At 50.1% G+C, this 27,429-nt stretch overlaps 1 protein-coding gene across 1 annotated transcript; it reads left to right on the top strand.

The window, feature by feature from the left end:
- Positions 1-7,942: 7,942 nt before the first annotated feature.
- On the top strand, positions 7,943-21,738 carry LOC104082356 (mitochondrial glutamate carrier 1). The gene is made up of 4 exons (XM_009585461.1): positions 7,943-7,962; positions 12,141-12,266; positions 15,806-15,861; positions 21,644-21,738. The coding sequence occupies exons 1-4, from the start codon at positions 7,943-7,945 to the stop codon at positions 21,736-21,738; spliced, it is 297 nt and encodes a 98-aa protein (XP_009583756.1).
- The last annotated feature ends 5,691 nt before the right edge of the window (positions 21,739-27,429 follow it).

Here is a 27,429-nt window from a genome sequence, read left to right as displayed (position 1 = left end):
GCTGAAACCTTCCCTCTGGTTCCCTCAGCTTTGCAGCCCCAATGTCTTGGACAGCAAGACTTGCTGTGTGAGCCCTGTGTGAGTCACTTCTCCTTCCGACGGCTGTCCTCACTCATCCCATCATGCAGTTCCGCTGCAAAACCTCCAGGACAGGGACTGTCCTTGACTAAAGGTCTGTGCAGTCCCAGATCTGCGTTGGGGCCTCTTGGTGTGCTGCAGTGCTGATACCCAAGGCCAGCTTCAAGATGAGCGTCAGCTTTCAGGCTCACAATCTGGGCCAGTTTCCCAACACATGCAAAGTTGAAGGGCGTATCTGGCGTTTGTTCCAGCTTGGCACAGGCCTGCTCCTCATGTCTTTCCGTCTGACTTGAATGCAGATGGCTTGGCATTGAGCGGTTACCCTTTGCAAACCTTTCTGCCCGGCCGAAGTGGGATGTGCTCTGGTAACTGGAGTGTGATCTGGTGTTAGGACCCATGAACTGGACTCTGTTTCCTGAGCTGTCCTGGGGTAGAGCTGAGGGGCAAGAGACTCGTCTGGGAGGGACATCGTGTTGATGCAAGGAGTGGCCTCCATGGGACTCCCCCTGTTAAGCAGTACGGCAAACAGCTTCTGCACTAATATAAGCAAGTTGCTGATTGTTTGGCCTGCAGAAACTCTGTAGGTCAGGAAGGCATTTCTCTTGCTGCTCACGGTGCCTTTTGGAGGCCTTTCTCCAAGCCTTAGCTCTCACAGAAGTAATGGAAGATGCTCGTTGTCTTGACTTATTGCTCAAGGTTTCTCAGCAAAGCAGGCAAAATTGCATGATGCCATACTGGGAGTGGGGGGCCAGCCTGTTGCTTCCAGCAGGATGGAGAGCCCAGAGGGGAGAGCGTGGGAAAACTGGGTGTGTTCCTCCTGCTCCTGCTGCCCAGAGGCGGGAGGATCCCCACCTCTTCCCTGCTCTTTTGTCCCCTTCCTTTCCGGTAATACCTGCTGCTCCACTCACTCCGATCCTTGCTTTGGAGTCAGCAGCTAGGTTGGCTTTTCCCAGCATGGCCAAGGCCAAGCAGACAGAGGGACTGTTGCTACGTGCAGTAAAATGTCTCTCTGATGTCTTCGGTAACTCTTTTGCTTTGCATTCAGGTGGTCCCGGTGACTGATGCCGGCAGGCAAATCTGGAGAGAGAGAGAGAGGGCTGCCTCCAGCACACGGTGGGACTTTTGTCCCTGAGATGGGAGGACCAGCTCAAAAGAAGCTCTTGAGTGCTGAGCCCTCTCACCTCCTTGGAGGATGGTGGAGGTGGCTGCGTTTCCAAGGCCAGTCTCTGTTTTGTCTTCTTGAATGCTACTGTGTGAAGGTAAATGAGGTCTCTGAATTTCCTGTAATCTCAAATAAATTCCAGAGGAGAGGATAGCTGCGGCACTGTGCATGCAGTATCAGAATATAGGACATTGCTGTAGTCCCAGGGGCTTGCAGGATTGTCCCCTGTGACACTTCCACCTTGGCCCTGGTGTGGCTCCTCTCCTGTTGCAACATTATGGGCAACTGCACTGGTCCAGATGGGTAAAGGATGTGGTGAGCAAGTGCCTCTGCTAAGATGTTGGACTATTTTTGTCCATGGCTTGTTTTTTCCTAAGCTGGAATGTTGTCATGGGAGCAGGGTGTTCCTCAAACTGCCAGTTGTGGTTGGAAATCCTGCCTGAAGGTAAAGGGCAAGTCAGCAACGGACCTGGAATGAGAGCTCAGGAGCCTTTGCTGCGAATCAGGAGTTTTGGTCCTCTTTTTCCCCTCTGTGGGCATCCAGGTAAATCTGTACTGTCACTACCTGCATTTGCAAAGCTGAATAGCTGAATACCTCTATAACAGGCCCTCAGCCTGGGGACCATCCTGTGCCGCCAGGGAACCTGCCTGTTTCTTTGTGGCGTGAGGGAGATGTTTTGAGGCGTTCTTCTATCATCGCAAGGTCTCGCAGCATGGAGAAGTTAGGGCTCCCCAGACTGAGCCCAGTTTGCAAGGAGCGTGGAGGCCAGATACGGGGGCAAAGTTTGCCTGCTGTTTTGCAAGGGTGCCAGCCTGACTGTTTTCACGGCAAACGTGCTCTGGCATTTTTAGCTGTAGATAGGAGGGTGCCGGGGGACACCCATCCCGAGCAGCCAGTGGGAGGGAAGACACACAAGGCAGAGGCAAGTCGTGGAGGACGGAAGGGGCTGCAGGAGCTGAGGGCTCTTGCGGAGGCTGTCGGGAAGGAGGAGCGAGCGCCCTGCGTGCTGGGGCTCAGCATCCCTGCCATCTTGCAAGCTGAGCGGGCGCTGTGCCACTGAGCCTGTGCCCACGGGGGTGCAAGCAGCCAATGGTGCAGGCAGGTGGCGTGGCACCTCCCCGCTGGGACTTTGGCCTTTTTTTCACCTGAGGCAAGGGAGGACCTGCCCTGGGCTTGGTGCTTTCAAAGCCCAGCGTCGTACAGGGACAATCGGCCGCTGACCACAAGGCAGGTGAGTTTGTGTCTGCAGCCCTGGGGTTTCTGCCTGGTGGCAGAACAGTATGAAGGGGCTGTGCTGTCCCGCTGCGCAGCTGGAGAGGTGACAGTCTGTGATGGTGGGGGAGGGTCCACCAGTGTGTTCGAGAGCTGCTTTGTTTTATTGAGGACTAATGCCCTGCCTGGTGCTGCAAGGAAATTCATGGCAGTCCCTGCTTTTGAGAGCCTAAGGGCAAGTGAGCAGCAGAGACGAAACTGCCACCAATTCTCTCCATCCCCTCTGTCCCAAAATGTCCTGAGCAGAAGAGAGCCAAGTCGACAGCTTCCCCCCAGGGTGAGATCTCCTGGTGCTGACTTCCTTGTGCGCTTTGTGCCCAGCATGCATCTAGAAAGCAGCTTCTCTTCAGGAAATATTTGCAGTTCAGTTTGCACTCCTTAAACCTTATTGTTGTGATGGCAGCTTTGCTTCAGTCGTTAGCAAAACTTGGCAGGGTGTCCGCACTTTCAAATGCGTTTGTGCTGTGAACGAAAGCGGTGTGCTGATCCCAGAGGGTTTCTCCTCTCCCAGCAGATATTAGCTGCTGATTGTTTTCCCCCCCCCAGCCCTTCTCTGTCTGTGAGCGGTCTCATTGCTGTGTCCTCTCGACACTCTGGATGCTGGCACGGCTTTTCTCCCTCCTCTCACCCTCTGAGTCCTGCTTCTTGATGTCGGCTTCTCTGGCTGGGGCACTGAGTTTGTCTGCTCTCAAGGCAAATGGAAATATGTAGAAGGGAGTCCTGTCTTCCCCTTCTGCTGTTTATTTTCAAGTTAAGGTTGTAGTTTGAATGTTTGCTTTCAGTGACAGCTCCAGCATGTGCTGGCCTCCAGTTCTGTCTCATCCCTGCCTGACCGCTCTGCACAAATGTTTGTGCTGGCACGAAAGTGAAGATGGGAACACATGTTTGGGTGTAGGGAGAGGACGGGATTACTTCCTTCGGCCGAAGCGCCAGCTGACGTTGACTAAAGGTCTTCTGTCAAAACGGCAGCCTGCGTGTGCTCAGATAAATTGGCACGTCTGACAGTCTGCACCCGAGAGGCTGTACTCAGCTGCAGAGTGGGGATGCTGGGGAGGGGAGAGCCTGGAAATGGGAGAGCTGGCAGAGGGCTGAAGTGAAGAGCTGGCCTCTGGGGGGATCTGCTGACAGGACTGGGAGAGCTGGTGCACTGGGAGCCTGCAGCTGGCTTGGAGGATGCCAGCAGTGGCTCTGGTCTGGCAGAAGGAGAGCAGGACAAGAAGGAGGGGACCCCCAAGGTCAAACTGTGGGCAGAGCGGTGGCATCTAGGGGTAGAAGTGGCAACCCACAGCCACAGGGCAGTGCAGCGGCAATAAATGCAATGAGCGTGGTGAAAGAGGTGTGGGTAAGCTTAACCTGTTCCTTCTCTCATAATATCATGGCTAGTGGAGATGTTGGATGTCTGTATCTCCATCCAAACTTGCCAGTGGCACACATGGCACGTGATGAGACTGTGTGCTCCCCTCCATGCCCCAGGCTGGGCTGTGATTCTCTGGTAAGCACTTTTCCTTCAGGTGATAAGGTGAGAACCAAAGGTTAAGAGTCCAGCCCTGTGCCCCAGACTGGTTAGGAGTGCAGCAGGTCCACAGTATGCAGAGGTTGGCCATCCTGGAGAAAACCTTACTGTCTGGGTAGCATAGGTGTATGAGTGTGTGTGGCAAGGCAGGGGAGCAAATTAGGACCATTTTGCCAGTGGCCAAGGCTGTAAGGACCAGGTATATCCAAAGCTGGCTAGATCTGCGTTGTAGTACCCCCAATCTGGCTTCTCTGGAGCTGGGTTTTTGGGAGCTGAGGAAAGGGAGAGGCTAGGTTGAGGAGACTCCTGGGCTATCTATGCGCTGCAGCGTGGGCTTCAGGCTGTTTGCACCACTTCTCCACCTAGCACGGAGGCAATTACCCGTGCTGCAGTGCGCATGTTGCTCTGAAACTAATTTGCTTGATCATTTCAATAAATACAGAAAGGATGTCCCAGTGTGTGAGTAATGGGGCTTTAATCCATGCCTAGCTGTGTTAACAGCACTCTAGGAAGAAATTAATGCCATGTAATTCATCGTCCATGCAGCTCTCGCTCTCTTAATTATGGGATGTACGATTTAGGTCCCCCCTTCTGTGAGGGCTGCTCAGCCTCTTCGGCTTTGAGGTAGGTCTGTGGTGGATCTTGCTTTCCCTGCCCACCCACTACCAGTTTCCTCCCAGCTCCTCTGCTCCTCGTCCCATGCAGGTTCCCAGCTCCAGCAGCACTATTATCTGCCTGGCCGTGAAGTTTAACCATACGGAGACCTTCTGAGGCATCAGCACCTCTTTGGTGCTGCTGGCTTGTCTGCTGCCCCAATGCAGGTGCTGATGGGAGGTTTCCTGGGCAGATGCAAGCCCTGCTCCCATAGGAAGCCCTGGAGCTACACACCTGCTTGGCTGCAGAAGCTTTGCTTGCCTGCTTTTGTTTGCATTTTTTTGGCTCCCGAGAGCACTGTGTTCTTGAGGAGATATACTTAGGTCTCTACTTAATCTCTTTCCTTTCTAGGTTAAATGCATAATGTTGTTCTGGGTTTGTTTTTTAAATATCCTATAAAATTACCACCATTCTCTTCCCAGCCTGTGGTTTTCCTCCTCTCAGACTGTAACAGGTATTTTCCTGCCCTGGGAGGGACTGGGGTCCGGCTCTCCCCAGGACCTCCCTGGCCAGGGTGCCAAAGGCTTCATCATTCACCATCTTTTAAGGGACTGGGGGAGTTCTGTAGATTACAGCAAAGTGCTCAGAACAGAGTTTGCCATGACTTTGGGATTGTTTTGCAAATGGTTGTTCGCTGGAGCTCTGTTTAAACAAACAGAGCTCAAATAAGCTTTCCACTTCAGTGCATTAAAATCCCTTAATGCATTAAAATCCCCTGGCCGTGGACATTCAGGCCTCTGCTGTGCCAGGTGCTGTATAAACAGTTATCAAGTGCTGGTGTCTGCCGTAAAATGATCACATCGCTCGCTTCCCCTCGTTCGTCCGCGAGTTGAGTAGCTTTTGTTAGGGGAGATGATACTAGTCCTGGCATTTGCTGGCCATTCAGCCTGTTGCCTGGATGAGTCTTCGTGCACTAAAGAAGCCTGTAACTTGGCCCCGTTTTAAACCCAGGAAGATTGTTCTTTTTTTTTTTTTCCCCCTCCCTGCTGTGCAGCTGCAGCAGGAGCATCCGTTCTCCGGTGGGAAGCAGCAGCAATTTTCCAGCTGGGTCGGACAGCCGGGGAGGGCTCTGCAGTTATTGGGCAGGTGGAGAGCTGAAGCCAAAAGCGGTGCCCAGGTTGTGCAGAAAAAAAGGGAGGAGAGAGCTAAACCCACCTGTCCCAAGTTCCTCTCAGTGCGGTACCGTCTTCTCCCACTCCCATCACCCTGCTTGTGTCAACAGGTAAGAAACAGCCCTGTGATACGTTTGTGTGTCCATCTCGGTCTCTCTCACTGCTTGTGCTACCGGTCAGTGGTGAATATTAGCAGCCTTGCTGTCTTCTCTTGCGTTGCCCTTTGCGATGGGTGCCTGGCCTGCTGGATGCCCCTCCGCAGGGAAGAGTGCAGCAGGGGCAACAAGGGTGAGTTTGCCAGAGCTTGGAGCGGGGTGTCAGGACCGCTCGGTGCATGTATTTTGTCAGAGCTGCTGCCTCAATAAATACAAACATCCTATTGAGTTATCAAGTGAGGTTTTATGGTTCAGGTCTTGTCTATGCCAGGGTTACAGGCTTTCAGCAACTGGTCTCCCTATATTTTTATATTTTGGTCTTATTCTGGTTAGATTTATAGAGAATTAGATTAACCTGAAATAAACTATTCTTGTGGACATGCGTATGAAAGCACGCGCAGCGAAAGGTGTAAGCGATTTTCACTCGGAAAGTGCGGACTTAGCTGATCTGGAGATTTTTAATGTCTGCTTCCACGGATTAGTTGAGATCAGGTAAACTGTCTGAAGAGGGGTCACAGAAGGGATGGAAGGTGTAATAGTGTAGTATAGTGGGTGAGGTTTGTGTGTGGTGTTTTGGAGAGGAGCCCCTTTCCTTAGCGAGCTCCGTGTGCTGGTCTCTCGTGGCTTTGGCTGAATGTGGGACTCCAGAAAAGGCAGTTTTAGTCTCATGTCGTCCAAGCGCAGGACTGTGCAAATGCTTTCATGCTGCCCTGTCCTTGGCACTTGATATAACAGGGAGGGGAGCAGGTCAGTGCTGAACTGTGTGTAACCTCACCCCCTCTCCTTCCCATGCCTGTTTGCACCATCACCAGCTCTTTACACTTTCAGGGACTTTTTATTCTCAGGAATGCTTCTGGCCCTCAGGTTGTATCTCCAGAGCAGAAGTGTCAGCCTGAAAGCCACCTTGTTGGATGTGAGATTCTGTGTGGCTTGGGGGAATCTGCAATTAAGGGGCAAATCTCATTCCAGAGGCAAAGGGCAAAGATATCTCCTCCGCTTCTGGCTCGCCACCCGGGTGGCAGCTGGAAGGGGAGAGGGAGGAAAGCGGCTGAGTGCTGCTGAGATGCCTGATGAAAGCCTGGAGCACCTAATTCCCAGGTTGGAGATGAGGAGGAGACAAGGACACCTCCAGAAAGCTGAAGGTTGTGGCCGCTTCTGAAATTTTCTCCGATGTCCAGATTTTTTTGTGTGGCGACTTCTACCAGCTCTTGTTAAACAGTAGCAATTAGGAGTCTGAGAAGAACCGTTTCCCGCAGACTTTGAGCTTCAGTGCTGTGCCAGTAGGCACTGAGCTGAAAGGAGTGGTCCAAAGGGCAAAGTCACACCAATAGATTTGGGGGGGAGAGGCACTGCTTAAAAGACAATGTTGGCACAAGACTGAATATGGGCTGTCCGTTTGGGCTGGGAAATAGAAGAAGGGTTGTAGCCGGTTTGTAGCCACTGGAGGAGCAGGTTTTTGAAGACTGTCCTTTAGAAACAGCACGTGTGTGTTGGATGGAAGTGCCGAACGGGTCTTGCGATGGCACGTGATTGTCTTGGGGCGGCTGGGTGGACTTGCAGAGGATTGGAGGTCCCTGCAGTTCGAGAGCGCTGTGGTGGGTACTGCTGTGCTGGGCAGAGCTCGTGTGCTGCCTGGCTGCTGCCCTTTCTCACGTGCTGCTGGAGCCTGACGACTCTGGCAGCTGTCCCCTCCATATGTGCTTGTATATTTATATACACATGCACATTTATAAGGCTCCCTCTGGAGCTCAGTCTCCTCTCTGAGGAGACCAGGTGCTCTCTTAAGTCACTTGTTCCTCGGCTGGCCTCACCCTGCAGACCGCCCAGTAGGACCTGAGCTTCGGGAAGAGTGTAAGCGTCTCAACTTTGTCTCCTTGGTGTCTTTCTCTCCTTTCCCAGGAAGAAACTGAAGTGAAAAAGAAGTGACTGAAAAAGAAATTAAGGAACAATTTGAAGGAACAGATTCATTTCTTAACAAGATCAAGTTTGAATTAAATGGCTGATAAACAGATCAGGTAACTTCTTAAAAAATTTCTGAGTTGTTGGTTGTGCTTTAGATTTTTCTTTTAAAGTCTTTCAAACGTAATCCCTTTTGTGATACAGGAGGTTGGAGGAAATCGCCTGATCATCTCTTCTGGACACAAACAGTTCTGATTCCTTCTGTGCTCCTTTCTTACCTGCTTTTTTTCAACCTTCTCTTATTTTCTGTCTTTGCCATGTTGTCACATCTCTGCTTTCTTCAGTTCTTTTTTTCTCACTGCCTTTTTCTTTCTGTCCTCTGCTTTTTACCCTGCACGAGTCTGTTCCTTTTTGCTTCCTCTTTCAAATGTCAGCTTGACCTGCTGACTTCAGCTTGCTGACATCAAGAGAGCAAAGCCAGCTCCTTGACCAGCCAAGGATGCAGTGCTTGTGATTACAAAGTCCACATAGATGCAGCCTTGTGCCCTTCTTCTAAAGCCAGTCAATGCTTGAGTGATTTCAGGTACATGATGTACCAACAATAATAAGTGACACTTAAGTGCACAGTGGGAACTTAAGAGCGTTGGTCCTGGCATATGCAAAGGCTGGATTTGAGTCCTCCCTGGAAATGAATTGGGATGCATTTTTGGGAAGGATACAGTTGTACCCTTAGCTTCCCAAGAGCTGTGTCAGGTGGATCTGCACAGTCCTGCACGTGGGTTTACTTTCTGCTGCATGTGAAGTTGCCCCAGATAAATGACTCCTACATGCTATGGGATTCCTGTGAGGTTTTTTATGGTCCTCTTCTAACATCTACTTGTCCAGATTACCAGCTTAGGACAGGAGGGGTCAGTGGGTGAATGAAACCTGGTGACAGAGGGCCAGGACTTGGCAATGCCTGAATGCTACAGGCAAGAGGGCTGCCCCCCCTTAGTGTTTCCCATGATTAGGATATCTTCCTGCGTGCCTGCCTTCTGCAAATGAAAACAGTCCTGAGCTGCGCTGATAACAAGACAGCATTGTGGAGTGTTTATGTGCCTAAATTTGCCCGTCATCAGTTACCCAATTTGGAGAGCACTTGGCACTCTTCGCTTACACCCATGAAGGGCACGCTGAGATTCACCTCCATGGAGCCTGACGGGTGTATGTCCCCGATAGCCTCAGCAGAGCAAAAGGACTAGATGTCCGTGGCCATTTGAAGCTTGGTATTTTGAAGGAAGGAGAGACGCGTCCTCCAAGATCTCCCCCAGCCCCTCGATGTGCTCTTGGCAGTGTGAACAGGAGCTTGCTGGCTGCAGGGACTAGTTAAAAGGGCTGAGGAGGAGCACTAGGAGAACTGGGATGCCTTTCTATCTCTTCTCATTTTAAAACTGAGAAAATGGCTTTATTTCTACGCTAGCCTATGTTGTCCCCATTTCACTAAGCCCTGCGCACCTAGGTAGTGAGAGGCAGTAGCTGTGCGGAAGCTACGTAGGACAGAGAGACCAGGCACAGTGGATTCTCATCCCATGAGAGAGCAGAGAGCACTGAGGTGAAAAGAGGGATGACTTAGTCACAAGGGAAAAGGCTTTTGATTCAGGTGCAGTGCCCTCTGCCTGAGGTTCTTCTCTGTGCCCCAAATCCCTCACCTCTCCCACTTAGGTCACCTCTCCCATCTATGTGACCACAAGTCTGCAGCGGTCACAGGCAGCCCAGCCAAGAAGATCTGTTTAAGCTTGGAGCATCTACCAAACCCCTCTTCCCTTGCAGCGTGCATCTGTCATCCTTTAGCAAAACGAGATTGATACCAAAAAACTAAAATCCACAGCAGCGGTTTGCTGCAAGGTGAGATCAAGGGCATTGCATTTCTGTAGCAGTGCATGTGGAACTTGATCTCGGCGTCTCGCCAGATACTGCCATATAGTCCGTCTGTACTAGTCTCCCTCCGCAGTGCGCATGGGGGAACCTGGATGGTTGGATTCGGGTGCGATGGGGGTGTTGAGCAAGGGTTTCTCACCCACAAACAGAGCAAGAGACTCTCTGCAGCCCACGTTGCCCAAATTTTTGGCTTGCCCAGGCCATCAGGCTATTCCCCTTTATTGCTGGGGTCTGTGCTGAAATTGGGGAATCTTTTGCACTCACGGTGCCAGCAGGCAAGATGTTTGCCACGTGTCTGTGTCTCACTTCCACCCGATCTAAACGCTGTGATGATTTCACTGTTGGAACAGTTGAGAGAGGCAAGTGCCTGCCTGCCTCTGGTGTTTCAGGGACACGTAGAGAAGCGATGACAGTGCTGTGGCTGGAAAGGGCCACTGGTTGTGCCTTGCAGTCTGTGAACTGCCAGCAGTGACTTTGGAGCTGAATTTGGGGAGGCTGTCTTGATCCTGTCTTGAAACGCTCTCCTTCCCAGTGGTGCCTTCATCTTGACACGCTTTTATCTGGTCTCTAACCTCCTCTTTCAGTGAGACTATGGGTTAAATAAGGAGAGAGCCATGATGTGAAGCTTACTGTTTGAAATTTTCCCATGTCTTGAGAACAAGTTGAGCGTAGGAGTTTGCAGGCAAATCTATTCCCTTCTCAGAGTGTGGTGCAAAGATCCCCGAGGCAACAGAGTCTTGAGCTGGTGAGATCTTGCAGTCTGGCCCAGTGCTGAGCTCATGCACTGATTTGGGCCTGCCTTCCTAACATGCTGTGCTTGATTTAATCTCAATCAGCACCATCTTGTTTGGGGATATGGGCTGAGCTCAGGTCTGTCTGCCTGTCCTTGGCACCTCTTCTTCCAGCTGTGCCAGCCCTGGGGCTGCGTTGTATCGGTGCGGGTGTTGAGGAGGAAGGAGCTCTGGCTGCAGGAATGTGGAGGCTGAAAGGAGTTTCCTGGAGTGTCAAGGTCATGCTTAGCACTTGTGGGCAAAGACTTTTTTTTTTTTTTCCCCCCACCCCTCTTTTGCCAGCGTCCCCCAGGGAGACCTCAAGCTGAAACCCTGAGTCTCCATATCCTGCCTGTCCCTCGAGCCTGGAGCTGAGGGCTCCATGCATCTTTCAGCATGGCCACTTATTGATCCTCTCTGCAATTGCCCTTCAACGCAGAGTGCTCTGCAACGCCGCTGGGGGGGAAAGTATTTGCAGAGCCTCACCTCTCCATGCCATGGCCAGCCTTGCCGCTGCTGCTTCCAGTGGGTAATGCAGTCTGTGCCCCCATCCAGAGCATCACGTCACCGTCATGAAAGGCAGCGTGCCCGTTCCCCCTGTGGGAGGACTCAGCCTCGCCGGCTCACCCAGCTGCAATCTAGGACTGCTGTCAGCTGTCAGTTTAGTATCTGACACATCCTGTGTTCAGGGAGCCAAATCGTATGCTTTATTGGAGGGAGCTGACTCAAGCAAGCTTCCTCTGTCTCTGTGTGTAGTGGTTTATCAAGCATATAAGTGCTGTACATTTTTCGTAATTGAATTTGCTGGGAACCCATGTTTAGCTGATCTGGCTTTCACTCAGCGCCACTTGCAAGAATTACCTGTGGGAACACAAAGGCGAGCGGAAAAAGCCCCGCGTTTTGGAAGCGCATGTAGCCAGCCAGGTTTTGATTTCCCTGAGAGGTATGAGCTCACGTCTCTGCATTTGCGGCCGTGCAGGCTGCCAGTCCGGTGGTTTCACCAGGCTATTGGTTTGTGCGTGTTCCTCTTGCCCCGGGCAGTAGGTCTGGAAACAGTTTCCTGGAGCTGCAGCCGTCTGCTCCTCAGCTGCCAGCTGGGCGCTTCTGCTGGGCTCATTCCCACATGATGGTAGCAGCTGATGTGTCATGAACCTCTCGTTAGATGCGTATCTGGTTGCGGTGCTGAAAAGTATTTGCCAGTAAGCCTTCTGGCTTGGATGCCATCGGGCCCTAACTGAAGTCTGTCCACGTGGTTTTCAGCACTCTGTCTTTTCTCCTCTAGAGACAACAGAAACCCTTGGATCCTGGGGAACAGGGTTTTTCCTTGCTCTTAGCGATGTCCTCTTAGCTGTTTGACTCCACTCCACTCATCAGTGGTTCGTCCTGATGCTATGTGCTGCTTTCCCCTCCTCTCCTGTACGTACAGCAAGGGCCAAGCTTTGCCTTGAGGCAGAGCTCCCTTTGTGCTGGCGGGGGGACGACAGCCTTGTTGCACAGTGATGTGTTAACTCTGGTCATGCAAAAGAGCTCCATTCTTTCCTCTTTGCTTCCCCTGATGTTATCCCAGTGCTAAGACATCTGTCTCCCTGCATCTCATTCCCTTACAGTTTACCTGCCAAGCTGATCAATGGAGGGATAGCTGGGCTGATCGGGGTCACCTGTGTATTTCCCATTGACCTGGCAAAAACTCGCCTGCAGAACCAGCAGAATGGCCAGCGGATGTACACCAGCATGTGAGTACCGCCCATATGGGCAGCATCCCTCAGGGCTTTTGGCAGGGAGTCCTTCCACTTTGTCATGTCTTTCAGGTGAGTTCAGCATTTCTAGGAACTCGGCTGTCCCCAGGAAAGCCAGGGGACAATCTTGAACCAAGCTGTGCTAGAGCAGATAAAGCAAATAAAGCAGCTGTTCAGGCTGCTGAGCCCAGCAGGCGAGATCTCTGCAGAGGGCACATCTGTTTGCATTCCTTGCTTGGGAGCCACATGTTTGCTGCTGTCAGGGGACAGAAACAAAACACAAGGAGCCCCGTTCGGTTCCCTGCTGGGCCACAGTCAGGTGCATGAGCTGTGGAGCCACATTTTTGCTGCTGTCAGGGCTCAGGACCGAAATACAAGGAGCCCTGTTCCGTTCCCTGCTGGGCCACAGTCAGGTGCATGAGGGAATTTCCACCTCTCTTCTGTTTCCATATTGGAGGTTACTCTCCCTTCCTTTGCTGTGTCCGTTTTAAAAAGAGGAAGCAGTCACCCATTCCCAGTCTAGAGCACTGCATGCAGACCTCCTGAAGGATCGCAGGTTGACATATGCTATAGTGACCCCGGCAATCCTATGTCCAAAAAAATGAAGTGCTGCAGGCTGTAGGAAAAGAAGGCATGAATATATCCAGCCCACCAAATTCACCTAGGATTCACGTGGGATGCTTAGCGCTGTGTATCTGCTGTGGGAATGTGCATCACACTCAGCACAAGATGTGTTATCCTAGGAACCAGAGTCAGGCCAGAGTTTTCCAAAAGTACTGGTGTCATTGGGCGGGGAGGAGGGACTGGGACTGATGATGCCCCCCCCCCCCTGCCACTTCGTTCAGAAATAGCGTTACCTGCTCCTCCACACCAATATCTTCCCCTTTCCTGTCCAGGAGAATTTGAGGCAGAGTGGGAATAGGAAGGAAATACTCTGTATGTTGAAAGTTTTAGTCTCTGGGCCTCCTTGCTGTAGCTGATGACATGTAATTATGCATGAGCTTAGGCTGAAGGCTCTGGCATGCCACAGCAGACTGGTGCTTCCCTTGACAGTTACAGCACTCTCTGCTCCCTGCGTTGTTTGTGTGCCCAGGCGTGCTGGCAGGACGCGGCCTCCCGTCTTGCCTTGCCTCTCCTTTTTGTTGTCCCCCTGCTGCGGATTGCTTCTCCCTGAGGATCGCTTCTCCCCATGACCTGATAGTGACAGCAACAGGATTTCGGGCAGGATGGAGGATTTGTAGGCTCCTCTTGGGGGAGTGCATGCCAGGATGCCTCATCTCTGGAGGGGGGCTCAGTAGGAGAGAGGCTTTTAACCTCCAGCAGTCAAGTACAGATCTGCTCCGTAGCCAGGAGTTGTGGGATGAGGTGCCGTTAAGGAATACACAGGATTTACCCTGCATATTTGAGCTGGCTCCTCCTAAGAGTCTGTGACAAAGCCTGGATGTGAATGAGTAATGCTGGAGGTGTTCCTCTGGCATTGGCAGCAGCTGTAGGGGAAGTGAGCTTGGGGATAAGTGAAAGGATCTTTTGGGGGTCGAGGAGCCAGCAGGGACAAGGAAGTAATGGGAATAACTCATCCTCTAGATAACATCAGGCCATCCTATGTCCTACCTAAGCAAGCAAGGGAAAGGCACTAAGAGGATGCTGTTACCATGCATGGAGCATGACTTCAGAGACACCCTTATGTTAGCTAGGGATTTGGGAGGGCTCGTCTGAGCTCCCCGGTTACAGGGGCTTATTTTTTGGGAAATACTGTGTGCCCATTGATACCAGATCTAAAAGGTGTTTGCTGAACACCAGAAAAGCAGCAAGTTCATTTAAAATTTTGACTGTCTTGCTTTAAGACAGCATACCTTGCTTCTGCTTAGCTCGAGAGACCTTTGGCATCAGGGGAGCCTTGCCCCTGAAAGAGCTAAAGACAGTTTGGAGCAGCCCTGAGGGCTGGAGAGAGCTGGGCTTTTGGGCTGTGCTGCCCCAGGTCTGTTATGTATAATTTTAGTTGGTTATTGGCTCCCTTTTTCCAGGGAGAGAAAGGAGCTGGGCATGGCCTTGGCTCCATCTCGCTCTGCTGCGTCTTGAGGGGCTGGGAGTGACGTGCAAGCCTTACGGTGAGGCAGCAGGGCTGCGTGAGTGTGGTGGGGAGCAATTCTTCCTGCTCCCCTCTCTGCTGCGGCTTGTTCAAAGCAGCACTGCTGGCTCGGGGAAAACGCCTTGCCTCCAGCATTGTGGTGGAAGAGCTTGATGGGGGGGATAGGAGAAAGGTGCCCGGAGATTTCTGGAGCTTGCCAGTGTGTTAGGGGGGCTGCTTCCAAGAACAAGATGGGTGCATGCAAGCTGCAGGAGCTGCGGTGGGGTGTGTGAAAGACGGGGTCCCAAAGGACGCGGGGAGTCCCAGCAGAGAGGGGAAACTCATTGCCGCGACTGGCAGCAATGCAGGATGGGCTCTTCACAAGTAACACAGGGTACCCTAGAACAGTCTTGACCCAAATAGGGCCATAAAGCCCTCGAGGGAACTCTCTATTTCTTTCTCTCCCACCTCAGCACTACTATAGAGCAGAGATGAAGTTGACTCCTTGTGTTGCCAAATCTCTTAGAAATGTATTCTTGTTTTCATCAGCTACGCTTTCCTTATTACTACTTAAAAGAGCCTTTTGTTCCCTAATTATGCATGCATGCATGCACGTGCACCTCTCTCTTCCCCTATGGCCACAGCAAGTACCTGTCCTTTCCCAAAGCAACCTTCAGCCAGCGACCGGGCTTCATGCAGCCGTGGTCCAGAGAGGGAAACTCTGCCAGAGGATCTGCACTGTCTTCCTGAACCGTGCCTCTGGGTTTGTTAGGTGTGTGTTTGTGCCTTTGAAAGGCTTTGAGCCGTTCTGGTGCTCTGCACAGTTTTCCCATTTGCAGTAAATCTAGTCAAAACAAAGAAGGCAATAGTTTTCCCCTCGGAGCAGACCTCCACGGCACCCTGCTATGCTCTCCCCAGGGCGAGAGCCTGAGCGCTCGCTGCCTGCTGTGGGACCCGATGTGTTAAAAGTAAGTGCTTTAATCTGCGTGGGAGGTCACAGATGACTGAGCGTTCAGGTCACCTAGTGCGTGTGTGCCTTGTGTTGAATTTCACAGAGTAAGTCAAGCAAGTCAGCGTTGGGGGTTTTGGCCCCCCTTATTTCCCTTCCAGAGCTGGATTTAAAAACATGTGCATGGGGATCTGCTTGTTAGAGCGTCTCATGTGCGTTTGCCACAGGGTGCTCTGGATAAACAGCCCTTGCAGTGACATTTTTCCCTTTTGTGTTTCTAGAAAGCAGACAGCGCGTGCGGGGTGAGCCGGGGGTTTCAAAGCCCCTGTGAATTAGGGGCTGAAACAGGACTCAGACCTGAACAATGGCACATTCAGAGGCCAACGCGGTCCCTTCTCGGCTCAGCGTTTTGCTGACAGATCGTAAATGAAAACCACTCCAAGAGATTTGTTTTGTTTTTCTCTGCTCTCACCCACCTTTGAGCTCCTGTGGTTTATCTCTCTCTCCTTTTGTTTGCAGGTCTGACTGCCTCATTAAAACAATTCGGTCGGAAGGCTACTTTGGCATGTACAGAGGTAAGTAAAGCTGAGGCAGGCACGGCGCAGCTTTTGCATTGGAAGCACTGGTGCGTAAGTGGGAGGAAAAGCCCATATTCTCTGGCTTACAAAGCAATGACCTAGCAATATTCCAAGATGTTGAAAGGTGCAGCTGTTTCTGAAAATAAATTCCTCCATGCCAGGCGTCTGCTTAGCTCTCCACCGTTGAGGGCTCCCCGTGGCTGTTTTGGTGTTAAACCTTACCGTTTACTGACATTCATTTTTACTAGCAGTTTAAGTGAAGCTGCTGGACTTTGCTTCAGGACTGTATGTGTGTGTTTCCCAGCTTGGGCATGGTAACTTTTGTCAGAGGGGCAGTAGCAAACCTCTTGAAGTGTCTTACTTTGTGATTGATAATTTAATTTATGTCAAAGCCCACCACCAACATGGTCAGGCCTGTTGTCCCATCTAGTTGGTAGGTTGTCTCCAAAACCAGCTGTCTCTCAAGCATGCCCAAGTGCTTTGTTCAAGTATTAAGACAAGCTGCAATTAAAAAAAAAAATTTAAAATAACCTGCCCCCAGAAAAAACTCCCTTGGAGTGGTAAGAAAATCAGAGGTTGGCTCATGGTGGAGCTTCAGCTGTTTAGTCGTTGTGTGCTAGCCTGCTAGAAATCTCCTGACTCCTTGGCTTAGGCTGTCTGTCGCAGCAGTGAGTTCCTCAGTTGACAGTATACCTTTTCTAGTTTAAACACAAAATCCTTGAAAGTTTGTTTGTTTTGGTGTTTTTTTTTTTTTTTAAAGATTTTGAGGAGAGCGGAACAGCAGGCCAAATTTTGACTTTACTCGTAGCAGAGGAAAATGTGAAATACCTTCTTGGCTTTCAGCACAGTCCAACTGGCTTAGTTGTCACTGAACTCTGGTTCATTTTATATACTGGTATTCAGTTGCCTGTATATGCAGTTTTTATCTCTGAGGCATTCAGATAGCATTCTTTGTGGCACTCATTCACTGATAAAGCCTTATTAAAGTACTGCTTTGATTAAGTGAGTCCTTGCTCTTTGTTTTTTCAAGCGGGAGTCCGGAGATGCTGGCACCTTGCTGTTGACAGCAGTAGCGTCTCTTGCCATTTCTTCCATAGCTCCTCAGGAAACACAGACGCTGCGGCCGGCCGGCCTGGGAGCAGGCACTGGCAGTTGAGGCAGCGTCTCTTGCCCAACTTGCTGGTGGGCGTTTCAGGGGAGTGGGGTGGATGCCGGGGATGGATTGGCTGCTTTGCGCCAGCTTTCCTGGGAGCAGGCAACAAGACAAATAACCCCGAGGAACCCTGGCAAGCTCCATCTTCAATGCTAGCAGTGACATGTTCCCCCTTGATTTTTCCCAGAAGCTGGCTGCTTCTGTGTTCCTAGCCAGGAACATTAACTTTGGCTGTAAATATGCAATGGCAGGCTGCTTGCTGGGGAGCAGAAGGAAGAAAATCTGTTCCTGGAAACTTGCAGGGGATACTGTAGGACCCATCAGGGCTTTTGGGAGAGACAGCTCATCCTGTAAGGTGTAGGGTGGTTGAGGCGATGTGCATCTCCAGGCCACTTTTCACTCTCAAGCAGAAATCTCAAAGGCTGCAGAGGGTTTTGCATAGCTCTTGCTTTTCCCAGCCATAATGAGTCTGGTCAGCTTGGTCCATGTCCCATGAACTTTGTACCCCCTCTGTTCAGGGGGCTGATAGTGGCTTGAATTTACTTGTCACCTCTGACTACTAAATGGGGAGCTGGGTTTGGAGAGGGCTGTTGTGAGTAGCTCCAGCTCCTTCCAGAAATTCATAGATACTTCAGTATGGCCAGGGTGCAAAGGTGAGTCCTCCAAGTACAGCAGTCCTGCTCTCTGTGCCTCAGTTCTGTGAGCTGACGTTAGCAGCCCTTCCCTTCCCTCTCGGGGAGAGGATGGACGTTTAAAATACATCCAAGATTCGTGAAGAACGTGAGTACTTTTCTGGGAAGAAGGTAAAGAGATGTCTCAGCCTTGCAGACAGGGGAAGGTGGAAATCAGATGGTGGGATTGGTTCCTGCTCCCTCCATCTGTCCCAGTTCCCCAGCAGAAGTTGCTGTATGACTCACAAGCTCTTATTTTCAGCCTTTAAACTGAAATCAGGAGGATTATATGTTAATGTGCTAAAGTGGCAGCTGCTGTCCCCCATGGAAGAGTCACAAGCACGTCAGTCGTCCGTACAGGGCACACGGCCTCTTGTCGGAAGTCAGAAAGGGTCTGCTTGGGCACAGCCATTCCCACGGTGTGACTTCAGGTCTCCTTCACGTGTGAATCAAAGCTCCTCAGTGCGGACAGGAGAGAGGCTTGAGCTTGTAGGATGCTTTTCTGCAAATCATCTCTTGAGGAGTGTGTGTGGGCAGACAGTCCTTGCTCTGCATGAGTAGCCATAGTGAATTGTGTGGTGTATAAGGCAATCCCAACATTGCTCTCAAGTTCTTCCCCAAAAGTTACAGGATTCTGGGATGAGTTTGGGCGAGGAAGAAGAGGAGGGTTTTTTCTCATGTTTTTTCTGTAACATCTAGGTAGCAGCAATGCCTCAAAGCTGGGTGGTGCTGTCTAGCCCTGTCTGTGCTCAAGGGATGACAGCGTGCTGCCTTCAGACGTGATGCCAAGCGAATGAATCCATGGTGCCTGTGGGCTCCTCCACCACATGGACACCAGTGAAAGGGGTCCTTGGAGAGGTGCTCTCTCTGCTCTGTAGAGCCACCTATAGATCCCAGCACGCGTCCCAGAAAGTCCCACTGCTATTTGCAGACCAGCCGTTTAGCCTGGCTGGCGGGAGCCAAAGGCCTAGACCAGGCTGGGGAAATGCCCTTTGCTGTTGATGACATTTGGAGGTTAGCTGCAGTTTAGCTACAGTAGCGTGGCAGCCTTCCCTGGCCTCTGCTAATAATACCTCCCACGTGCACCAGTGCCACACGCTGGGGATGACTCAATCCCCCTGTTATGTAGGTTGCTGGTGGTATATAAGGGCTTCTATGAGAAATGTGTTTTAATGACAAAACCCAAGGCTCAGTGAGAAGAAGGCACTTACAAGTTCAGTTGGCAAACAACTGGTTTTGCCTCTACTTGATTTCATTCTTTGTAGTGCTTCCGTACTTCTTCTCAAAATACTTTTTATTTTTTAATGAGTGCAATTTATTTTTGCATTCTCTTCATGTGTTGTTGCTTCTGGTACGTATAGCGTTGCCTATAGGCCAAGGTTAGCTTTGATTAAGGAAATAGAGTCATTGGCATAGCTAGAATTGAAGAGCTATGTGATTTTGTAAAAAGGTAGAAAATGCCATGGAAAGCATACAGCCAGCAGCTGAAGTACCTAATTTCTCCTCCTCCATTGAATTGAAGCTGTTATGGATTATTGAGGACAGGGATTATCCATTCTCTGCAAAGCAGCTTTACTGAAAATATCAAAGATGTAGGAGAAATCCCAGGTTCATTAACTTTTCTCTGTATATTGTGTGTTTTTACCCTCTATTTTATTTGCAATTGAAGGAGAAATTGCTGTGAAAGCCTCTTGGTTCCTGGGGAGGGTCAGCACGTGGAAGCGTACTTCTCGCTTACCTTTCTTGCTTGATGGTTTGGAGTTTGTTTTCTTTCTTTCAATGAACCCTTTGCGCTGGTGTTAGAGTAGCGGGTTTATTCTTTTTTCTTTCTCTCCTTGTTTTTCCAAGGAAATGGTTATTCGTGCTGCATGTCAGTAATGTACAGGTGTTTTACTTTCTAGCCATTAGGAGTAGGGTTGAAGTTGTCTTCAACGTGGCATTCGAGGAAACACCTCACAGGTAGCCACTTCCACTTAAAAATCAGGCTGTGTGGATTTGCTTTGTGGATCCTGATGATTGACATCAAAAGGTGGAGGGTAGAGCATGAGTGTCATGTCTGCGTGGCTTCTTATCACGTGCAAGAGCCATGGCGGCGGGACGTGATGTGTAGGAAGCATGTCAAACTGAAGCAGCGCAATCACTGGTACACTTAAATGTTTGCAAAAACCCAGGAGTGTGAGAGGGCTGCCCTGCTCCCTGGGGTAGTTAATTTGGCTCCTGTAGAAGATGATGGTATTTGTTGGATGTCATGGCCCGTGTGGAATGAATGCATGGGCTTAGCTTGCCACAAGGCAGCATTACTCTCTATTTTCTGCAAAATCTGAACGTGGCAGTCAGAAGGGGGGGAAAATATGTTGGGCTGCCCAGCCCTGCCCAGCAAAGGCTGTCTGTTTTCAAGCCGCAATTTCCCACGTGGTGGAGATGTGTCCTCTGAGCAGAGGATGTGGAGCCAAGGATTCCCATGCCCTGGTCCCAGAAGTCCCTCCTAATCTGAGGAAAGTCACCCTAAACTTATGTCTTTCCATGTCTAATTTAGCAGTTCTTTAATAATTTTTGGAGGGAGGGGAGTCCATCCTGAGGCACAGAGGACTGAGTTGCCTTTCTTTAAGTGTGTTGAGCCCTTATAGCTCCTGTCAACTTGGGTTCAAACTTCCTGAAAATGAACCCTGCCAGATCTTCAGAGCCTAGTGGGAGTGCAGGCTTCTCTGTCTGCTTCTCTTTGGAAAACAGAGCTTTGAGACAAGTTGTTTAAATCTCTACAGCAAGCATAAATGCAAAAGATATACCCTAATATTTGTGTTTGTCCTTGCAAAGATGTTTATAGGCCATTAGCAAGTCTCAAGCGAACCTCCTCCGGAGGGCTTGGAGCTTAGCATGCTTCAGTGCAGGCAGGGAGAGCTTGCGGTCTCCACTGGAGGACTTTTTGAGCCATAGGATTTAAAGGGAGGAGAATATTCTGTAGCATTAATCTAATGGTGCAAACCCCAGTATGCTCGGAAGGGACTGGCCCTCCCCTTACCCCATTTCCCCCAGGCAGCTTGAAAGCTGCCTCCCAGCTACTGTGTTGCACTAATGCCAGTGTCCATGGCCCCCAGCAGCCGGCCAGGCCACTCGGGCCTTTCATTGTGGCAGGCACAATACAGGGATTTGCTGTTTGTTGCTCCTGACAAAAGGGCACTCCAGTGGGTGGTGGGGGAGCCAAGGCTAGTTTACACCCCAGGTCCCCCGGCGAGCCTTACCACGGTGCTCAGAGGGGAATTTCTGCGTGCTGCAGCTTGTGGTGGACAAAAAGCCACTTCAACGGTGGCTGTTCTGAGGGTGACACCCAGTGGTAGTATACGACGGAAGCCATGTAACTCCAAGAGTTGGTCTAGAGTTGCCTGACTTCTGTGCAGATGAGCCGGTTCACTTCAACCAGCCTCCAGGTCTTTCAATGGCTCTGCCTTTTCCGGGCTGCCTGGTGAGTGAGCTGCTGGTTTTGGTGGTGGTGGGGCAGGGACATTAGCAAGAAGGTGGGGCAGGGGGCTTTTACTTCTCAGCATCACAAAATATTTGCAAAGGAGTAGGGACTGGTTATTAATCCAACTTGTACTCCTTTCTTGAAGGTCTGATCTGCGTCCTTCTGGATTCATAGGAATGCATCCTTGGATGAGAGAAGAGGATGCATGTATACATGGTGGGAGGTAGTAGTGAAGCTAAAGAAATTACAAAAAACATACTGCAAATGGAGTAGAAACACATTGGGGGATGTTTTAAAAAACCCAAGGTGTTGGGAGGCAGAAATCCTATCAATTTCCAGTGGTGTTTCATGTTTCTAAACCCCTTTGGTGCATTGGGAGCTCTCCTTCATCAGTCCTTGGTTTTGAGCAGGAGTTACAACACATTCCTGAAAGATCCAGGTAATGGTTCCCTTATTCTCACTCTCCAATGGCCTTTTCCTCTTTTTCTTGCCCAGGGGCTGCAGTGAACCTGACTCTAGTGACACCAGAAAAGGCTATCAAACTGGCAGCCAATGACTTCTTCCGGCATCACCTCTCCAAAGACGGGTGAGTAGGGGGTGCAGGCCTTTCATGTTCAACCTAAAAGACACCAGCTCTTGGGACAAGTCTGGTGAGGCGCCAGGGCAAAGGTGCAATGGGGTGATGTGATGGCTGAAATAGGAGTTGACCTTGAACAGCTCACCTGGTGATTACATTCGTGCTAAGGATGTAATGTCTAAAATGGGAAGTGAAAAGCTCTCCGCTGGATGACTGCTTTTTATTCAAGCTTCTAAAAATAGTCCCAGATCTAAGCCAAGGTTAGCAGATCCAGAATTTGTAGGCAAAATATTTGAGAGGAAGCCAATGGCACTGATCACTGCTCAAACAGCTGCTGGGAGGACCCTTGTCCTCAGCATCCTATTGGATGCTGTTCTGCTCTTTCTGGCTTGAGGAGATGGCAAGTCAAGTTCTATAGACCCCAAACTTAGCATCCCTCTTGTCCTTTTGTAGCTTGAAAGTACTTTTAGGGAGGTAGTGGATCTGAACTGACAAATGGCACTTGCAGTGTTGCCCAGCAGCTAACCTGCAAGTAAATGCTGAAGGAATAAAACTATCTGCTTAACTTGCAAGTTGGGGTTGGTTCACGTGAATTAAATGTGAGTAAAAGTTAAAAGTTGAGCAGTTGAGATGGGCTGGACCCTGAATATTTAATGATGTTTTCACCAAGATATTTCCCTTGCAATTTGGAGGACACTTGTGTCTCCCTTCAGATTGAGACCTCTCTCCAGAGACAGCCAGTGAAGGGCACTGTCCTCAGTGACAGTAGTTAGAAAACAGCCTGCTTGGGATATGATCCTGACTCTTCCCATCAGCAGCGATGGGGTGGAGCCTCACTGAAAATGCAAAGCTCTGCCACAATTATTTGGTTTAACAACTTCCCATAATGTATGACATCAGTCTCGGCTGCTGCACATCAGTGACTCAACAACTTCAGTGGAGATTGTGGACTGACACAGTTGAGGATCTAGTTTTTTCGTATACCTAATTTTTTTGTTCTGGAGTCTTTTAAAGTAGTAGCTAACATATGTCTGTGTGACTCATCGGCTCGCAGCTGTTTGTGATTTTCTGTCTCTTGAAATAGTGTCTCTTCTGTGCTCTGCTCAGACAGTGGGAGGTAATGATGTCCTCACTGCTCCTCGCTTCTACCAAGCAGTGGGTCTGATCCCTGCAGCAGACAACACGGCGGGCCCTGGCGTACTGCAGTAGACGGGAGCACAGCTAGCTCTTTGCCACCACCTGCCAAGTGAGGGCTTAGTAGGTTGTACAGGGAAGACGAAAGGGTGCCAAGCTGCCATGCCTTGTACCGCCACTGAGAGAGTGGCCCATGGAAGAAATCAGACTGTATTTGGTGTTCTGTGTGAGCAATCACTTCTGTGATGTTTCAGCCATTAAAACATGACATGTCTGTCAGTAAATGTCCTGCACAGTGAGAGGTAAAGACTTCCTTATGGGACAAATGTGTGTGTGTGCATTTTCAGTGCTGAGGCAGCCTTTGAGCAGGTGTTTGGGTAAGTGGGATGCAGCTGTTTCCACAAGCAGCTGAAGTCTTCACCCAGACCTCTTCCAGTTTGACTTCTAGGCTCCTGGCTGATCCACGCGTGATGTGGATGATGCGCTGTGCTTGATTCAGAATAACAGAGCTAGAGAGTTTTGCCAAGAGTAAGACGCCCTGTTCTCCTAAAACATATGCACTGATGGGACTGGCACCACAGTGGCCTGGAGCAGGAGTGTGATACCACTCAGGTAGTGGAGAGCCTTTGTGTCTCGACATGAAGCATTCGTAACTCCTTTAGAGAAAAGAAAGGTTGGGCCGCAGTTAGGTGACAAGAGCTAGGCAGCATGTGGAGTCGGGGTCACTCATCTCATTCAGCCACCATGGGGGGCTTGGATGAATGAAATCTGGTCAGCTCTGCTCGTGAGGATAGCCAACGTGAGCTGGACAGAGAGGCAGAGCCTTGATACTGCTGTGATAGATGGCTTAAGGTGTTTCTAACTAGAAATGTCACTCCAAGATGTAATGGGAGAGAAAATGCCTTGCAGGTTGGCTGTGGCTGGCATAGGCTATGAACGTGGGATCTAGCTGGAAGGTCTGGTGCATGCTGTGACCTTGCTTAGTGCAAGGGGGAGCCGGGGGTGATGGAAAAGGCCATGACATTACCAGTGAGGATAAGGGCCCTTAGAAACTGCAGGGCAGCTGCTTATCGTGGGATCTAGCTGGAAGGGCTGGTGCATGCTGTGACCTTGCTTAGTGCAAGGGGGAGCCGGGGGTGATGGAAAAGGCCATGACATTACCAGTGAGGATAAGGGCCCTTAGAAACTGCAAGGCAGCTGCTTATCATGGGATTCTTTTCCTCCATGCTAGGGAAATCCCAGACCTGGGGATGGAGTATGTAACCTGCTGGAGGGGTTGTGCCTGGCCGTGCTGCAGTCGTTGCATGCTACCTTGCCTTTGGCATCTCACTGGATTTTTTCCAGTGTGTAGCACAAATGTTGCAAATAGGAGCGATGGTGAGAGGCCGTTTCATTGAGTCACGAAGCTGTGTGTCCCCCAAGGGTTTGCCTTGCTCTTGCTCCCTCTTTCCAAGCTGTTTGCAGTCTGCAGGTTTCTCCCTTGAGATGTTTCTGTCCCCTCCTCCCCAGTTGTCTTTGTAAGACAGGGCAGGATTAGCAGTGCTGGAATCCAAAAGCCTCTCCTACCCAGGGCAAAACAGGTTACATACCTGCTAGCACATCGCAAGGCTGGGCCACCTATTTCACAACTGCAGTCAAAGCCTAGGTATGAACAACAAAATAGCCCGGGGTTAGACAGGTGAAGATTCAAGCTGCCTGGCATGTCAATGTGGTTTCATTTCTGGATATGTAATTGCAACAGTCAAGATGTTATATGGTGTAAAGCGCAGCTGAGGGAGTTAGGCTCAGTGCAAGGCTAGGGGCTGTTTTTTCGTAGTGAGCCACCAAGATCTTGGTTCAGCTCCACCAAAGTCCTTTTTGCACAAGCCAGACTATCTGCTCTACATTCATAGTATGCCGTGCTCTTAGACCAGCATCCCAAAGGATGCTCTGGGGCTTTTCTGTCTCGGAGCTGCAAAAGTCTTCTAGACCTGTTTGACATTGAATGCCTTTGTTGCTAAGCTTCTAGCACTTGCCTTGCTTGAAATGTGTTGCATGAATTGGAGATCCTTGTCTGATAAAATGTGCATGTTCTATCAGTATTTGCTAATTAAAATATTCTGAGTGTGTCCTCCATATGCAGGTGGAAGAAGCATGTGTGGACCAAGAGAGTGTGGCAAATCCGGCATGACGCAAAATAACCTCAAGTAACACAACAACTTTTAGTGTGCAGTAATTTTTTTTTTTTTTTTTTTTTTATCCTTTGAAAAACTTAGTGTTGAAATGAACTTGCTTTTAAACTGCTGGGGAAAAAAAGTGGCATAAAGCCTGTTTCTGAAAGGCCAGACTGAAAACAACAACTGTGGTGTAGGAAGCTCCTGGCTGCAAATTGCTGGAAGAGTATTTTGGGGATGTATCACTGCAGGTTTGTGCTAGACTCCCTTCTCCCTGGCTGTGCTCTTGCATGCTGGTGGAGGTAGAGTATCAGGGCAGCAGGACCTCATGTGGGACCCCATGCCCTTGTTGGTGCACCCATCTCCCTGAGTCTGGAGATGTCTGTTCTTGCAGCCCTCTCCACCCTGGGACCAGCTTGGGGGGGATACTCCTGCCCATACTGTGTTTTTCCCTTCCTTTTGGTGCAGGAAGGATGTGTGCTGATGAGCTAGGGGACTTGACTTGTGCTTCTTTGCCTGTTTCTATTTTGATGTCAAGACCGGTATGACAGCCTACTGCTACAGCTTCTTGTTTCATGAGGAAACAAAACTGTGTTCGTCCTCCCAAACTGTCCTGGTTATTTAGGAACAAGGGAGGCCTGGGTGAGTTGCATGAGTGCTGGAAACCCCTTTGCTATGCCATGGAGGAAAGGAAGAAAACCAAGATACTGAAAAACCTGAAGGGCACCCTATGACCCTGATTGAGAGAGGCATTCAGGGTCAAACGTTGTCCTGTGATGATTTTGGCCTGAGGGCTTCTGCAGTTCCCAGGAGAAGAAGTAGAAGAGGTGAGCCACAGAAGAGTCTTCAGACAGGTCCTTGTTCCTGTGGTGCTCTGTGCTGGCTGGACCACATGGCTGAGGAAGGCAAGACGTGCAACAGAGAGGAAACTTCCGACCCTTAGGCTGCTGGAAACAGATGAGATTTTTTTCCTCTGGAAAAGAGCAGCAGCTTCATTGTCCAGAGCAGAAGATGTGAGGAGTCACTAGGGCTAAGCGAAGCACGTGGGTGTGAAGCACGTGGGTGTGAAGCACGTGGGTGTGAAGCACGTGGGTGTGAAGCACGTGGGTGTGAAGCACGTAAAGCGATTTAAATTGGTAGTACATCAGCATGCATTTAAAGTACATTGTTGATTTTTGGGTGCTCAGTGTGTGAGGCCTCTTTGATAGATTTAAGTATTGGCTACAACTTCTTATGTCCTCTTTGAATTGGGGTGTTAAGCACCTCATAAAACCCAGACCCTTTAAAGTGTCCTACAAGGTTTCACGTTCATCTCCAAAGTGTAGAGTGCCAGACAGCTGTTGTGTTTGGCATGTCTTTGCCAGGTTTTGTTGTTCATTCTTCAGGTTCTTGGTTAAATACTCTGCCTTGGCTGCAGTAAAAAGTGTCTCATGGCTTCTTATAAAAGCGATTTCTTGCTCATAAAAGCTCTCCAGTGTCCCTGGATGAGTTTCCTGCTGCTCTTCTCCAAGGTGTGTTACTCCCTTACTTCTCCTGTCCTCTTTAATGTTGACCTTCATTTTGTTTGCTGTTCTGGAGCAAAGGCTGGCAATCTGCTGACTTAGCAGCTTGGATTGTAGGAAGACCAGCACGATTGCGTTAATTGTGTCTCTGATGATGCCAGCAAATTTTCTTCCTTGCTGCTTCCCCCTGCCTTGTAGCTCAGAGAAGAGAAATAGCCAACTGTAATCCTGAGACAAGCAAGGTACTTTTCCTTTTTTCCCATGCAGATGGGGAGACTGGAGCTTGTTCTCTGTTGCCTCCCGAGCTGATACGTCTCCCCAGCGCTCCTTCCTTCATCTGCTCCTCTTTGAGGCTCTCCTAAAATACTGGGACCGTCTCTTCTGTGGCATCTGTATAAGCAGCCATTGCATGGCCTGGTTGATCCTTGAGCTGCAAAATGCTTTATAGGCAGGCTGTAAAGTGAGGCTCTTGATTTAGGAAGGAGGGATGCTGCTGCTACTCCCGCTGCTGAGTCACCTTGCACATACTGTGCTTTGGTCTTTCTCTGGGCAGGAACCCTTGTGGGCCAAGGCAGCCTCTCCCGTAGTTGTCCACTGGATGTCCAGACACTTCTTTAATGCAGATAACCCTCGTCCAACCCACCGGACTTGTAGGTGGGGGAATCCAGCCCTTCCTCTATAGAATAAAGAGCCAGTTAAGAGCGTGTTCTGGTTTCAGCTGGGATAGAAAAAAGTTAACTCTATCCCAGCCCAAACCAGGACAGAGCTGATGATCTCACTGTGCCTGTTCAGGGATAGCTTTTTTGGGGGGGCTCTTTTATTTAGCACACAGAGGCTCAGGGAATTACAGTGGGTTGAAGTTGCAGATGACATCAAGCTGAGTGGAGCAGTTGACATGCCTGAGGGACGGGATGC

This window comes from Fulmarus glacialis, unplaced genomic scaffold (genome assembly GCF_000690835.1).
Source record: "Fulmarus glacialis isolate BGI_N327 unplaced genomic scaffold, ASM69083v1 scaffold10859, whole genome shotgun sequence".
Taxonomy (NCBI): domain Eukaryota; kingdom Metazoa; phylum Chordata; class Aves; order Procellariiformes; family Procellariidae; genus Fulmarus; species Fulmarus glacialis.
This window is presented reverse-complemented; position numbering and strand designations above follow the sequence as displayed.